Source organism: Coenobita brevimanus, chromosome 98 (genome assembly GCF_032717465.1).
Source record: "Coenobita brevimanus isolate Jiangsu-jjx chromosome 98, ASM3271746v2, whole genome shotgun sequence".
NCBI classification, from domain to species: domain Eukaryota; kingdom Metazoa; phylum Arthropoda; class Malacostraca; order Decapoda; family Coenobitidae; genus Coenobita; species Coenobita brevimanus.
Genome location: NC_137051.1, coordinates 18,876,144 through 18,891,053, shown reverse-complemented (window position 1 = coordinate 18,891,053; position 14,910 = coordinate 18,876,144). Strand labels below are relative to the sequence as shown.

Here is a 14,910-nt window from a genome sequence, read left to right as displayed (position 1 = left end):
TCTCTCTCTCTCTCTCTCTCTCCTGCCTGTTGATCTACCCTAACCTACTTCCTCCCTAACTTGTTCTGTCCCTGCTTTATTACTTTAGCTATCCTACCTACTAACCAATTTACCTATATGCTTGTCTTCTCTTGTACCAGTATCTGCTTTGCTTTTCCATTTCCTGGCCGCTTTTCTATCTAGCCTACTGAATTTGTAGTCTAGTCATTTGTCTAACACTACCTACATATCTACTGAATTACTTTATCTAATTATCGACTGAGCTACCTATTTTATCTGGCCTAAGTCACAAACTCATTCCAATAATTCCGTGTCGTACCGGCAAGTTTTTTTTTTTTTTCTGTAGGGACAATGAATGAAAAGTGAATCATCATCCTGTCCCCGGTTTTTCATGCTAATACTAATTTCAGTAAATAACTAGGCAAGGATCAAAATTCTGCTAACAAATCTCAGCCTTGTTTGCCTATACCTCCCTGCGAACCGTACTGTTTACCTATTAGCTATCTGTAGTTCGTTCACCTTAACTTGGGCCGAGTGTTAGTCCTTTTGCAGCTTATCTCACGTATACCTCAGTGGCAGAATAAAAATGATACGGTTCTGCATCTTTTCATTTTACTTCTTCGTGACTAGCATCATATTCGTGTACCGTAAATCTACTTCAACAAATCACTCAAGATAAACAGATGACAATCTTAGGCACAAGGTAGAATGAGTTGTTATTCTGTACAGATGAAATGCTTACCGTACTTAAAAATCTACTATTGCTAGCCTATCCATTTTTGTATTCCTACCTACATAACTTTCATGCATGACTGCTTAACCCAGCCCACCGGTACCTGTCTACCTACCATACTAAAACACCTGGACCATCTAATCTCCTTTAGTAACTGCTGACTACCTAGCCTAATCACCTACCCACTAACAACCGACTTGAGTTACCTGCCATACCACAGCTACTTCCCAAAATGTTCTACCTGCGCGACTTTTCGTAATAATTACAATAACTTTCTTCACCCACTGCATACTATCCTTGTCTAACTTCCTACCTAACCACCTACCTGTTCTAACATTCCAATTTCCTTCCGTAACTGCCTATTGCCGACCTATTTCCCACCCTGCGTGTCTACTTTATTACCTTGCCTACGGCACAGTAACTACCATATATACCTAATTTCCATACTTAACCTTCCTCCTTACCTAACCTCCCATAACTGCCTAGACTGCCTACCTAACCACCCTGTAAAACTACCGAACTGTCCTAATCTGAGAGCCAGACTGCCCACCCTACACGCTACCTGATAACCTTGCCTGTCTCCCTGCCTGCGTAATCTCCGTGCCTAAACATCCCATGAACCACCCACCCCCAGGCAATGTTTCCTTTAGGTATTATTTTTATTTCCCCTGTTACGGGTTGGTCGGGGCTTGTGGGCTGGGGCGTAGTGGGAGGCAGGAAAGAGGTGGGGAAGTGAGGAAGGGATTATAAGTGAGGTGACAAGAGGAGGCCGAAAGAGGGTGAGACGAGGAGGGAGATAAAGGAAGCGAGCGAGGGAAGGGAGAGAGTGAAAACGACAGGAGAGAAATGAAGAAGAAAGGCATGGAGGTAAGGAGACGATGAGGCAAAAGGATAAGGTAAGGAAGCAGGAAGGCAAACAAGGAGAGGCGGCGGGGGGAGGGGGAGGTTAATACAAGGTAATACCGGTATCAGAGTACGGACGGTAAGACAGGGAATGAGAGAAAAGACTGAACAGTTAGGAAAAATAGATGGCAGGATGAGACAGAGCTAGAGAGGGCAGGGTAAGGCAGAGTGGGGCAGAGGAAGAGAGGGCAGGGTAAAGCAGAGTGGGGCAGAGACAAAGCAGGGTAAGGCAGTGTAAGGCAGAGGTAGATAGGGCAGGGTAAGGCAGAGTGGGGCAGAGGCAGAGAGAGCAGGGTACGGCAAAGACAGAAGAAACAATAAAGCAGAGACAGATATATGACAGTAAGGCAGAGACAGAGAGAAGACACAGAAAGGCAGAGACTGATAGAAGACAGGGTGAGGGAGAGACAGGCATGGTTAGGCAACGACAGAGTATGGAAGATGCAGAGTTGGGCAAGGCAGGAGGTGGGGGGGGGGAGGTGATTCAGTGACTAAGATGATGCAAGGAGGGAATGGTAGGAGGGCGAAGTGGGAAGCAGGATTAAGTAAACAAAATTAAAGAACAGAAGTAAGACAAGGAAGGTGCACAGTTAGTAGGGAGGAAGAGACGATGGAAGGGAAGCAATTAGGTAGGTAGGTAGTTTGGAAGACACTTGGTACCAGTAGGCAGGTAGATACGTAGACACTTGGTAGGTAGGTAGGTAGGAAAGTGGACACCTGGTAAGTAGGAGGTTAGGTATGGTAGGTTAAGTACGTTAGGCAAGTAGACACTTTGTATGCAGGTAGGTAGGAATGCAAAAAGGAGGGGGGTGGAAAGAAGGATGAAGGCTGAGAAGCAAGGAAAGGCAAGGGGGAGGAGGTAAATAGGGATGTAGGGAAACGGACACATTTGTGAGGAATGAAGCTCAGTGAGCAACATGGGAGGCAGGGAAAAGCGAAGAGGACTAGGCAGAGCAGGAGAGGACTGAGTTTGGAACAAGGCAGCGTGAGGCAAGGGCAAGGTGGAGGCAAGGCAAAGGAGCGGAATGGGCAAGGTAAAGGTAAGGTAAGGTGATGAATGTCGGGGCAAAGGCAGGGTAGTGATGAGGCAGAGTAAGGCAAACGTATGACAAGGGCAAGATAAAGATGAGAGTGAGACAAAGTCAGTCTGTAAGTGAAGCAGAGTGATGCAAAATGAGCAAGGACAAGGTTTAGGTGAAGCTGAGGGGAAAAAAAAAAATGATGGAAGGACATGACAACGGTGAGGCAAGAAATGTTAGGCAATACAGTAGCTACAATAGGTGAGGTTAAGGAGAGGAAGGTGAGAGAACTACGAAAGTGAGGCAGGGTGATGCACAGGCAAAGCAAGGCTGGTTATAACAAATAGCTGACGATAGGAAGAGGGTGAAGAGAGATGAAACAGAGTAGTGATGAGGCAGAGTGAGGTTAAGGTGAGGCTGGGTGAGGAGGAGGCGAGGCTGGGTGAGGAGGAGGCGAGGCTGGGTGAGGAGGAGGCAAGGCAGGATGGGGAGATGAGGCAGGGTGAGGCGATGACGAAACGAGACACGATAAGGGGGAAGAGAGCGAGGCTGGGTAAGAGGGAAATGAGAGGCAACGTGAGGGGAGAAACTGACGCAGGATGAGGAGCGAGAGATGAAGTAAGGTAAGCTGAGAGGACGAAGTGATAGGGTGAAATGCGGGGCGTGAGGCAGGATGAGGAGAGGGAAGCGAGGTAGGGTGACAAGAAAGATGTGAGGATAAGTTATGCTGAAGTGGAAGGATGAAGTGAGGAAGAGGAGGAAGCGAGGCAGGTGAAGAGGAGGAAGTAATGTATGAGGAAGTGACTGAGGCAGTGGGTAGAAGGAAGTTGAATGAGGCACGGTGAGTGAGTGAGGCAGGCAAGGCAGTAGTGGGAAGGACAACACAACACACCTCCCTACTACCTACCTACCTACCTCACCTGCCTCATCTAACACTCATTTCTCGCTCCCAAAGAGATGTCACTAGATCCCATTCACACAGGGACGTCGGACGACGTGAAAAGTACACGCTGACATCACCTACCTTGCTTCAGACGTCTCCTCCTCCTTCAGTCGCTTCAAGTCCGACATCTGAACTTCGAACTTGAGCCGATTCACTTCACACAGCAATACATCTCGCTCCTGCATGGACTTTTCTAACTCCTTTTTCAGAGATTCACACTCGGCGAACAGTTTGGCTATCAGCTCGTCCTTGTCCTCCATGGCTGGTAACTTACGAGCTAATGCTCCAAGGAATTTAAGGATGTATAATCACGGGTTTCACAGCATTTTAGGCAGCGCACTCCACACACTCCTCCTCGCACCGCTGGCTACGCTACACTACTGACGTCACACTGCTCATCTAGCCCGCAAAACCTACGAGTCGCCTAATAATATTTTCTACCATATTATTCCACCCAAACCAAGAATTATTTATCTAATCTCATACAAAACGATATATATCATGGCATTATCATATGATAGAGTAAAGGAGTAGCGAAGATAAAGCTACGCGTGCGGGGAACCAAAAGACTAACTGGAACCCGCTATTTCTTGCGCCGGCGCGGTCAGTTCAGAATGGGAGTGAAATTGTATCTTTTATTTGTAGTTATTTATGAAGGGAAATATGACCATCCACTCCAGACGGACATGCGATATGCGGCCATTTGTCTGGCCTTCTTTGTTAAGAGTTTATTGCCCATATACCAGAGGAGTTATTTTTAGTTAGAGCGTAAGATATATTTAGAACTGATAACTTGAACAATGATATAAGTGAAACAATTTCATCAGAGAATTCGAAGCATTAATATTTGAACGTCCATTGCATTCCTCCACATGTGACGGGCAGAAATGTAATAATAAAACAAGACTGCAGCTACATTCTACAGTGCAACACACTTTTGTTGCAAGTTGTTGATTCTTAAAGTTGATATGACGTAGTAACAGATACGGCGTATACGAAGTCGCTATTAGCATACCTAACTAGAAGAGCAATAGCAAGTGGTATGCTAATAAGGGCACTCACGTGATTATGCGTTTATTGTACCCCATCCCCTTGACATTTGACCTTTAAATTTAATTAGCGGCTGATCTGAATAGTCTACCCTGACTGAGTCATAATTTCGTTGCTATAGGAGACTTTGCCCATTCATTTTGCATATTACGTCTTAATGTTCTCATATGTTATTCAGATCGTTTTAATAACGACACAGGTTCGCATCAGTGAAATATATGAGGGAACCCCTACGTTCCGATTTTTTTTTTTTTTTTTTTATTACCACCCTTGCCATCACTACGCTATTTGACTACTTAGGAGAGACTTCTTGCAGTAAAGGGCTAATGAAGGCTGTTTCGAACCCCCGCAGTGTGAAGCCTGTTCATTAACCTGAATAAAATCGCCTGCAGAAAACAATGAACTACCAGGAGGTTAGATTGAGGTGATTAAATTTCATGGCCACCTCATGTAAACCTGGGGGAAATTGAGCTGGGATGATGAAAAAATGATCGACGTTTGTCATGATGCCACTGATGATGATGTGATGATTATGATCATGATAATATTCCAATTCCGCCCTCCCCCCATCCTCCATTAATATTATTGTAGCCACAAGTTAAGTCAAACCAAAGGTTTCATAAACATCCGTGGATACACACACACACACACACACACGTGTTAATCAGTTCATCAGTCCCAGTTGAGAACAGCTCCGGCTCGAGTTCAACCTCTCTCTCTCTCTCTCTCTCTCTCTCTCTCTCTCTCTCTCTCTTTCGTTTCATTGACTGGTTCAGTTCCGGTGTTCGCCGAGCTGCATCTCCGCCGCCCGAAGCATCTAACAGCGGATGTTCGAGCTGTCCTTTATGATTCTCCTTCCTTTCTTCCTGCTCCTTGTTGTTCAGTAAACTCTCTCTTTTATTGCTATTACTTTTTTTTTTTATTATTTGTTCATCATCCTTTTCTTCACTGACCACCATCATCAGTTCTTTTTCTTCACCCATCTCTTCCGTCCATTTATTAAATTTGTTACTCTTATTTATATATATATATATATATATATATATATATATATATATATATATATATATATATATATATATATATATATATGCCGTTTGCCTTCGATTTCACTTTTCTGGTCGTCATGAATCCTTTCTCCTATATATTTTCTTCTTCGCCTTGTTCATTAAGCTTTTTTCCTTATAAATTTTTCTACCTTACTGTACTAACTTATACTTTCCTGATACTCTATTTTTTCTTCCTTCTTCTCCCCCTTCTTCACTAACCTTAAGTTCTCCTCTTTCAGTTTCCCCCTTTCCGACTTCCTTCCTCCTCCCTTTTTTCGGTCTCAATGCCTTATAATCATCATCCTTTCTCACGTGGTCCCCCTTCGCTCCTTCTCAGTAAATTATCATTTCCTTAGTTATCCTCTTACCCTCATGTTACTATACAGTACATGAATCTCTCTCTCTCTCTCTCTCTCTCTCTCTCTCTCTCTCTCTCTCTCTCTCTCCAGATAGATATAAAACGCCACCATAAATATGCAGGAAAATTTACGCAAAAGGTTAAACCAGTCGTCCGGTGGAAGCAGGAATGGATAGGCAAATCCTCGTCGTAGTGAAGGGGTTGATAGAAGGTGTTTGAGTTGGAGGAAGGTATTTGAGTCGATGTAGGCTGTCTGAGTTGACAGAGGCTGTATGAGTTGATGGAAGGAGGTATTTGAGTTGATGGAGGCTGTGTGAGTTGATATAAGGAGGTGTTTGAGTTGATGGAAGGAGGCATTTGAGTTGAAGGCTGTTTGAGTTGATGGTGGGTTTGAGCTGATGGAGGATTTGGGTTGATGGAAGGTGTTTGAGTTGATGGAGGCTGAGTTGATGGAAGGTGTTTGAGTTGATGGAAGTGGCTCTTACCCCTTCGGGCAATAGTTTTTTTCTTAGCCTGAGCCAAGACACACCGCCCAGGGTCAGCTGTAAAACAATAAACCCATGAAATATGCCGTTCGTGTATGTGTAATCGATGAACATCGTTTGCATCAATAGCATTATGAAGAATTCTAACTCTGAATTTAATGTCGTGCTTTTAAATTGTTCTTGCTACCTTCAGACGATTTTCTTCAATATAGACTTCTTGAAATAGAAAGGTTAGATGAGTTCTTCATCAACCGGTTCATAATGAGTGATGTTTCGCAAATGGACTAAAATCGACTGGTAGTAGCAAGAATAAATAAAGTGTAAATACCGATAATTACACTATATCATCACAGTGAATGAATTAAAAGTCGCTCGATATACAGCAAGGGCAGTATGCAGAATCAATTGCATATTTACGATCAAAACCGTTACGAATCAGCGACAACGAAATTCTTACAACAATGGTGAAAAGAAAATAATAATAATCATCATCATCAGCCAATCCTATGTCGCCCCACAGAGGAGCGTAGGAACCCGGGGCTAGGCAAGTTGGTCCTGACCTTTAAGATGAGAGTGACCAGCCTCACTCATCCCTGAGTGGCATTACATGAGCAGTCAACCCCAACCACCCCTTGGATATAAACCTTCACCGGCTCAATCCGATTGGAGCGCAATAATTACCCATTAAACCACCAGGCGCCAAAATAAAAACATTTATAATAAGTCACATCGATAGCATCAGTAATAACACCAATATCAGTAAATAATAATCATAATAATAATAATAATAATAATAATAATAATAATAATAACGGGGGCACTCCCCATCCACTCACTTGATGTAGTGCTGCTCTCGTGAGGCTGCCCTTTCCTTTCTTCCTTCTTTCCTTCCTTCCTCTTATGTCCTTCTTTCTCTCCGTCATCCTTCTGTCTACGGGTGACTACACTGAGTGACAAGGAAAATGGTTTCCCATAACCCAGGAAACCATTTACCACGCTGGGTGGTAACCATATAATTAAAGTATGAGGCCTGGTGGTTTAGTGGGTAATTAAGGCGCTCCAACCAGATTAAGCCTGTGTCGGTTTATATCCAAAGGGTGGTTGGGATTTATTGCTCACATAATGCCACTCAGGGATGAGTGAGGCTGGTCACTCATCTTAAATGTCACGACCAACTTGCCTAGCCCAGGCTCCTATATTCCTCATGGGGCAACACAGGATTAGATGGTCTATGTAAGTGTATAATAATAATAATAATAATAATAATAATAATAATAATAACAATAATAATAATAATCCATTCATCCATAATCCAATCCTATGCCGCCCCATGAGAAGCGTAGAAGCCCGGGGCTAGGCAAGTTGGTCCTGACATTTATGAGTGATCAGCCTCACTCATCCCTGAGTGGTATTATGTGAGCAATAAACCCCAACCACCCCTTGCATATACAGTAAACCTGCACAGGTTCAATCCGATTGGAGCGTCTTCATTACCCACTAAACCACCAGGCGCCATAATTTGGTTATATGGTTACCACCCAACGTAGTAAATGGTTTCTTGGTGTACAGGAAACCATTTGGCTTGTCACTCAGTGTAGAGTCACTCATAGGCAGAAAGAAGAAGAAAGAATGAAAGACAGAAGAGAGTGTAAAGTCACCGGTAGGCAGAAGGAAGAGGAAAGTAGGAAGGAAAGACAGAAGAGGAAGGAAGGCTGAGAGGAAAGAGCAGACACCCAAAGCAGCACTACATCAACTGAGTAGATGGTGAGCGCCCCCATCTACCACATTAATAATAATAATAATAATAATAATAATAATAATAATAATAATAACAATAATAATAACAACAACAACAACAGCTACAACATTACAGAAACACTAAGCAAATTAAAATATATAAAGGAATAAATTTTACGTGGCAGATGATGTACTTTCATATTTTAATCCTGCCATCTTCTCGAAACGTTCAGGAGAGCCCTCGAACCTGCAGAAGGGTATGAAAAAGCCTTCGTCAACCCTACTCACTGTTGTACGAAGCTGAAAAAATTGTTTGGTGGCAGTAAGAACAAAATATACATTACGTCCTCCCATTAAAGATATGGAGTAGTAGTAGCAGTAGTAGTAGTAGCTGCAACCGCAGACGTATGTGGACGTGAATCTGGCGTATACTGCAGGCTGAAGTTGCCCTCTTCCTGCAATCCATTATCCTCGTTTAGGCGATAGAGAGAAAGTCGAGGATCTATAACCGGGCAGTGGCGTGGCCTGGTTAAGCCCCCGTCACACATTCCATAATCAAACCACGATAGCGCCACTAATTCAATTAGTAGTGGCATCATGGTCCTGATTATGGGTCTATCGTGACCGATCGCGACACTCGTGGCGCAGTCGGCCAAGGCCACGAGGAATTAACGCAAGCGTTAATTTATCAGGAAGCTCCCCGATTTTTGTATCCAACATAGCACTATTGTAAGTCTTACGGGACCCTATCGTGATCTTCGTTGCAGTTACGTGACTCTGTCATGGCCGTCGTAAGTCTTTTAGTGACTGTCGTGACAAAAAAAAAGATACGAGTGAGTCACGATTGCTCTAATACTATGTCGAATGGGTCACCATAGATACAAGCATGAGTGACGATAGAGCTAATAATTTTGACAATCATTTGACGGCTAACACGCACGTGTCACGATGGTCTTAAGATGGAGTCACGATAACCCTAAGAATACGGCGACTGAATCATAACAGCTAATCATGGGTCATGAGAGTCGCGATAGACCTACGCACTTTTTGCGGCCTCGGTGATTTGGGCACATGTGGCATACGGTGTGGGTGTGGGTGGGGAGTGTGGACATAACTCTTGACTCTATTGTGGCATATTCATAGCACCGTCGTGACTCTGTTATGGCACTATTGTGATGATCGTGGCCTCATCGTGATGACAAAATGACCGCTAAAAATGTGAAAATCTGCCAATCGTGACTCAGTCTTACAGCTATCATGACTCCATCGTGTCCATCTTACTACCATCATGACACATACTTACAGCCATCGTGACAGTGTTTGTTATTGGCGTTTATCATGGTCAAATTTCACGACAGCGCCACTAAATGAATTGGTGGCGTTATCGTGGTCTGATTATGGAATGTGTGACAGGGGCTTAAACAAGATATCTTATAAACATAAAAATGTAACAAACACAAAATATCCAAGATACGAATATACGGACCTATTCAAGAAGATTTTGCAGTGCATTTCTGACTTTAAGCATTAAACAAACACTGAAATTTTGTTATTGTGAAGTAAATGTTATACTTGAATATTATTTGTCATTGTTATTAAAAAACCTAATTATTAGTATTATTAACTAACCTAACCTAACTGAAATACCCACCTGGTGGAGTGATCCCGACATCACCACCCCAGGAGAAGGACATGGGGAGGTAGCCCCAGCCCAAGAGGAGGCAATGGGGAGATACACTAGCATTCCAAACCACAGTGACATATATCCTCTGTGACCCAACGCCCCTCTTCCGCGCTGCCGGACCGCCAGGAAGTACTTCGATTGAGTGTGTTACGCTCTGACAGAGATAGCACTCACCAGAATTGGGGTGGGACTTGCCCAAGGAAAGTCCCAAGTAGGCCCTTGGACGCAGAGTCCACCGGACCTGCCCTCACAAGAGGGAGAGCTGCAGCCAGTGCTCACAGTCCTACTTCACCCCAGGGGAGCAGCAGCACAGTAGTATCCACCGGATCTACTGTAGGAGGAACGTCCACCTGATTCCTCCTTCCACCACCCACCTCTGGCAGCAGGCGTCTCGGACTGTCACCTCAACAACCTTTGCCTGTGCTCCCCAGCAGGGCGGCAGGCCCCGTGGTAGTATCCACCAGATCTGCCACAGGGGGAGAGACCACCAGTCGTCCCCCAGCTGCACTTTCCCCCGACAACAGGAGAGCAGCAGAGTCCACTGGACCTGCTGCAGAAGACAGAAGGCCCGCCGGGACTTCTCCTGTTGTCCCCAGGATGAGTGGTCCCCCGGCAGCGTCCCCCGGACCCGCCAGCCTGAGGGAGCATCCACCGAATCTCCCTCGACCACTACCCCAGCAGTGAGCCTGGGCAGTGTCCCCCGGACCTGCCTGGCAGAAAGAGTGTCCCGCAGACACCGTTCTCCGCCCTGGCGTGGAGTTTCAGCAGGGACCATCAGGCCCGCCAGACTGAGGAACAGGCCACCGGTCGTTCCTCCTCTGTGACTGGAGGCTCCCTATGAGGGTGCCATGTCTGGCTCAGCTCACCCCTCCTGCCCTCCTGTGGCCAAGTGAGATGGCCCTCCTGCCTCTCCTCCTTCATGGAGAGTGGAGACTGCTACCCCACAGGACCCCTGTCAGAGAGCACCTGGGACGGGACCACCCTGAGGCCAGGCATCCTGTCTCTGCAGCCCAGCCCCCGACGCCCTCAGCAGCTGACGGACTCCCCCAGGGCGAGCGGCTGCAGCCCACCCCTGACAGCCTTCTCCTCCAGGCGGGACTGCAGCCCCTGGATAATGCCGGGTACCCTACAATGTAGCTCCCGATACTCCCAGCAACTGACGGACTTCCCCAGGGCAGGCGGCTGCAGTCAAACCCTGATGGCCTCCTCCTCCAGGTGAGAGTGCAGCCCCAGGACAACAAAGGGCATCCAGCGGCCGGCCCCAGGCCTGGACCAGCCCAGGTCCGCCCCCAAGACTCCCACCTCAGCCAAGGGCAGGCGCCATGCTGAGCGCCTCCTAGCCCTGCTTGGCCCCAGCCCAGAGGGCCACCACACTCCCATGGTCCCCACCAGGAAAGGGCCGCCCATCAGTACACCCTTCAGCTCAACCTGGACCTCAGACCACGCTGTACAAGACTCATAATGGGAACACACCCTGGATGGCCCTCCTCCCACACCGGGACACCACCTACAGCTACTTGTGCTGTAGCTCTGGACGTGCCCCTCGTGCCCACCGACGACTGGCCTACACTGAAAGATACTCCCCCCGACGAGTTCCAGTGCTACAGACCCTGTGTGTGAACCCCTCCCCCTCGCCTAGAGTGTCGCATCCCTGTGTTTCTTAAATTTGTACCAAACCCCCACGTGATTCTCCTGAGTGCAATCCCTTGGGTGTCCCCTTCCCCCCCTTTGTGTGTGACCCCCCCTTGCCCCATAGGCAATATCCACACTCCTCTGTGTAATGCCTCTGACCCCTCACATGTGTATCGCAACCCCTATGCCTTACGAGTGGTGACATACAGTAGCCCAGTGCAGTGGAATATCCACCCAGAGATCCGTACACATCCATGTAACAGACTCGTGTGATATATTTGATAGAGAGTAAATTTCAGTGTAGCAAACCATCACTGGGTTGTCGAGCGTGTTGCTCCCTCTCTGTGCAATACATACCTGACCTGACTCTGTGCTCTATGCATTGTAATATATAGTGTTGTTATGCTGGATGTTTTTAGGTCGACTTCTCGTCCTAAAGACACCAGCGACTGAGCGGGGTCCTCTTTTGAGACCGGAACTAGAACACACAACTAGAGGAACAGGGCATAAAAACTCGGGAGACCAACCTTAAACCTCTATTCCCTTAATTCTGATTTCCTTACAATATACAGCAAATGTATACAACACAGGTAATATGGACAATGTCAGGCTTTGATACACAACATTTATACACACAATATATATAAGTGTAATCACTGGAAGTCATTACTATTTACGAGCAATACACCGTAGTTGTAAGTACAGACTGAATAGCCTATGCCATACAGTCTTAGTGTACTACTCGTAAGTTCTAGACTTAGCCAGTTCTCAATGTGTATTGGAGGTGCTGCTATGTTGTGTATAGACAGTGTCAGTTCTCATTGCACCACAAGTGTGGGTAATACATGTAACACAGACACTGTCAGTCCCTGCTTCACAATGGTGGCACTGGTATTACACTGTTGTGCTTATTGGGCCACTGAGACCTGGGCTAATCATAAGTGGCGCCCGGGCGTGGGAGAGTGGTAGTCGGGCATACCCTCCTGTAGGGGGCACAGAACGACTGCAGCAGGGGGTGAGGTCGTCCAGTCGTGGCTGTGGACTGGTGTACAGGGAGGCCCTTTCACTGGTGGGGCCTCGACCTGGAGGGTGGCCCTCTGGACTGGGGCCTGACAGGGTCAATAGACACGCCTGTCATCACCTGCTCCTGGCGGAGGGTGAGGTTGTCCGGGCATGGCTGCAGACTGGTGCAAAGGGAGGCCCTTTCCTGGTGGGGCCTCGACCTGGTGAGTGGCCCTTGGGGCTGGGGCCAAACAGCGTCAGGAGCTGGGCCTGCTGCTTCTTACTCCGGGCAGAGGGCTGGCAGTGAGTGGGATCAGGGCTGTCCCGCCCTGGGGTCCTGGGGGTGTCCCTGGGAAGATGGGGGCTGCAGTTGCATCTGGACTGGGGCGCCGTCAGGGGCTGGCTGCAGCGTCTCATCCGTGGGGCGTCCGTCAGGGCCGGGCGTCGTCCGGGGTTAGGCTGAAGGGCGTGGATCCCTAGCTCAGGTATCGGACCCTGCCACCACTCCTCAAACAGCAGCTCCTCCGGGAGTCCACACCTGGAGAGAGAGGGGGGAGAATGTCCCGCATGGCCTCTGGGTGGAGGGTGGGCCGCACCAGGGACTTCCTCTGATGGTGAAGCCCTAGAGACTCTGGGCAAAGGGCAGACAGTGGCCGACCCTTCCCCGACCCGGACGGTGGCCGAGGTCGTGGTTCCAAATTCCCCAAGGGCAGCAGCTGAAGGGCGGACAGTGGCCGACCCTTCCCGGACCCGGACGGTGGCCGAGGTTGTGGTGCCGCTCCCATAGGAGGAGGAGGTGGATGAATGGCAGACGGTGGCTGACCCTTCCCCGGTCTGGACGGTGGCCGAGACTGCGGTTCTGCCTCCCTCAGGCGTACCAGGTATGGTTGCAGCGGCACTGCAAGGGGCTACAGCAGAAGGACGGACTCTCGGCCACCATCCGGACCTTCCCTGGTCCGGATGGTGGCCGAGACCGCGGTGCTGACTGGGACTGTGAGTTCACAAGTCCCATTCCAATCCTGACGAGGGCTTGCTCGGGCGAGAAGTAGTTGCCCATCCCTGCTATGGTGACGAACGTCGCGTTGAGGGCAAGAGGGGCATACCTGAGCCCGTTTTGCTCCAAGTCTGCACCCTGTTTACCTGGCCCACTGGTATTCTCCTGGGGGGGGGGGTGCTGCGGCTCCGTAGTGGAGTGGGGGTTTGATGGCGGGAGCGCGCATTTCAAGTGTATTATATTGCGTTCGTACCACATACGTGTATTGTATTGTGATATACTGTACAGTGTCTTGTGTTATACTGCGTTCATACCATATGAGTGTGTTGTATTGCGATGTACAGTGTTGTGTGTTATATTGCGTTCGTGCCCCTATGTGCCTTGTACTGTGATATATATAGTGTCGTGTGTGTTCAGGCCACCTGTGTGTGTTGTATTGTGATATATAGTGAAATTATGTTTTATACTGTACTGTCATATAGTGTACTTGCGTTTTATATAGGATTGTCCAGGTACTTGTGTGTGAACAATTGAACTCTGTAATATGTGTAGATTTGGTTAGCCTGTGTTTGAGCCCTATCCCTTGTCTCTATACTCTAGCCCTGTCCAGAATACAGAATCCAGGGCCCGCACCGTATCTGAACCCAAGAAGTTGGGCGCAGAATACGCTGCATAACACTAACAACCTAAAATAATGTCTCCAAAATATATAATTCAAATTTGGAATCAGCTTTAAAAACTGTATCAGAAACGAAATTTACATAAAAAGCGGAGAACGTGCACCAAATAGAAAAGATCCAAATCCAGTCTTTCATAATATCTTTACCACTTAAAACATGAACACTCAGATAAAATTGCACTCAGTTTACTTCTTTCAGTAACAAATGAATCTGTAATAACATTTATGTAAGATATCTACTGCATTTATTTTGGTTATATTGTTCTTTTAGTATACATTATACTGAATCATTGGTCTGCTGAAAATAAGTGGGGGAGGCGGTATGCCCCTCACTCCCATCTGTGCCTGGAGTAGGCTGTTTGTGTTCGTCAATCACAAACCTAAATCTAAAGCCTGAATTCAGGACGACGGTTTAAACCTCAGGTCTGAGGTCTGTAGAAATGTCTGGAAGTAATAATCTCATATTCATACTGACACTTACCTGCCTCAATCTCCCTTCTGCCCCCCAATTAAGGCGGTTTAAACCGCGGATCGACTAAACCTCGAATTAAGCGCCTCATCGGCTCAAATCCTTGTTCTAAATATCGGTGATCCTAATCCAGAGTTTAACTTGGGGGTCGGATTCCAAACTGAGACTTGAAT

General features: G+C 47.1%; 2 protein-coding genes across 6 annotated transcripts in view; both read right to left on the bottom strand.

Annotated features, from left to right (window-relative positions):
• Positions 1-3,949, bottom strand: part of siz (Brefeldin-resistant Arf-GEF family protein schizo) — a 698,716-nt gene extending 694,767 nt beyond the window's left edge. For all 5 annotated transcript variants that reach the window (XM_080283838.1, XM_080283839.1, XM_080283842.1 and 2 more), the window contains exon 1: positions 3,680-3,949. In XM_080283838.1, coding sequence (XP_080139964.1) covers positions 3,680-3,858 — 179 coding nt within the window. In that variant the 5' untranslated portion in view covers positions 3,859-3,949. The remainder of the gene's footprint in view (positions 1-3,679) is intronic.
• HisRS (histidine--tRNA ligase) overlaps positions 1-14,910 on the bottom strand; it is a 152,512-nt gene that overhangs the window by 19,908 nt on the left and 117,694 nt on the right. The window lies entirely within an intron of this gene.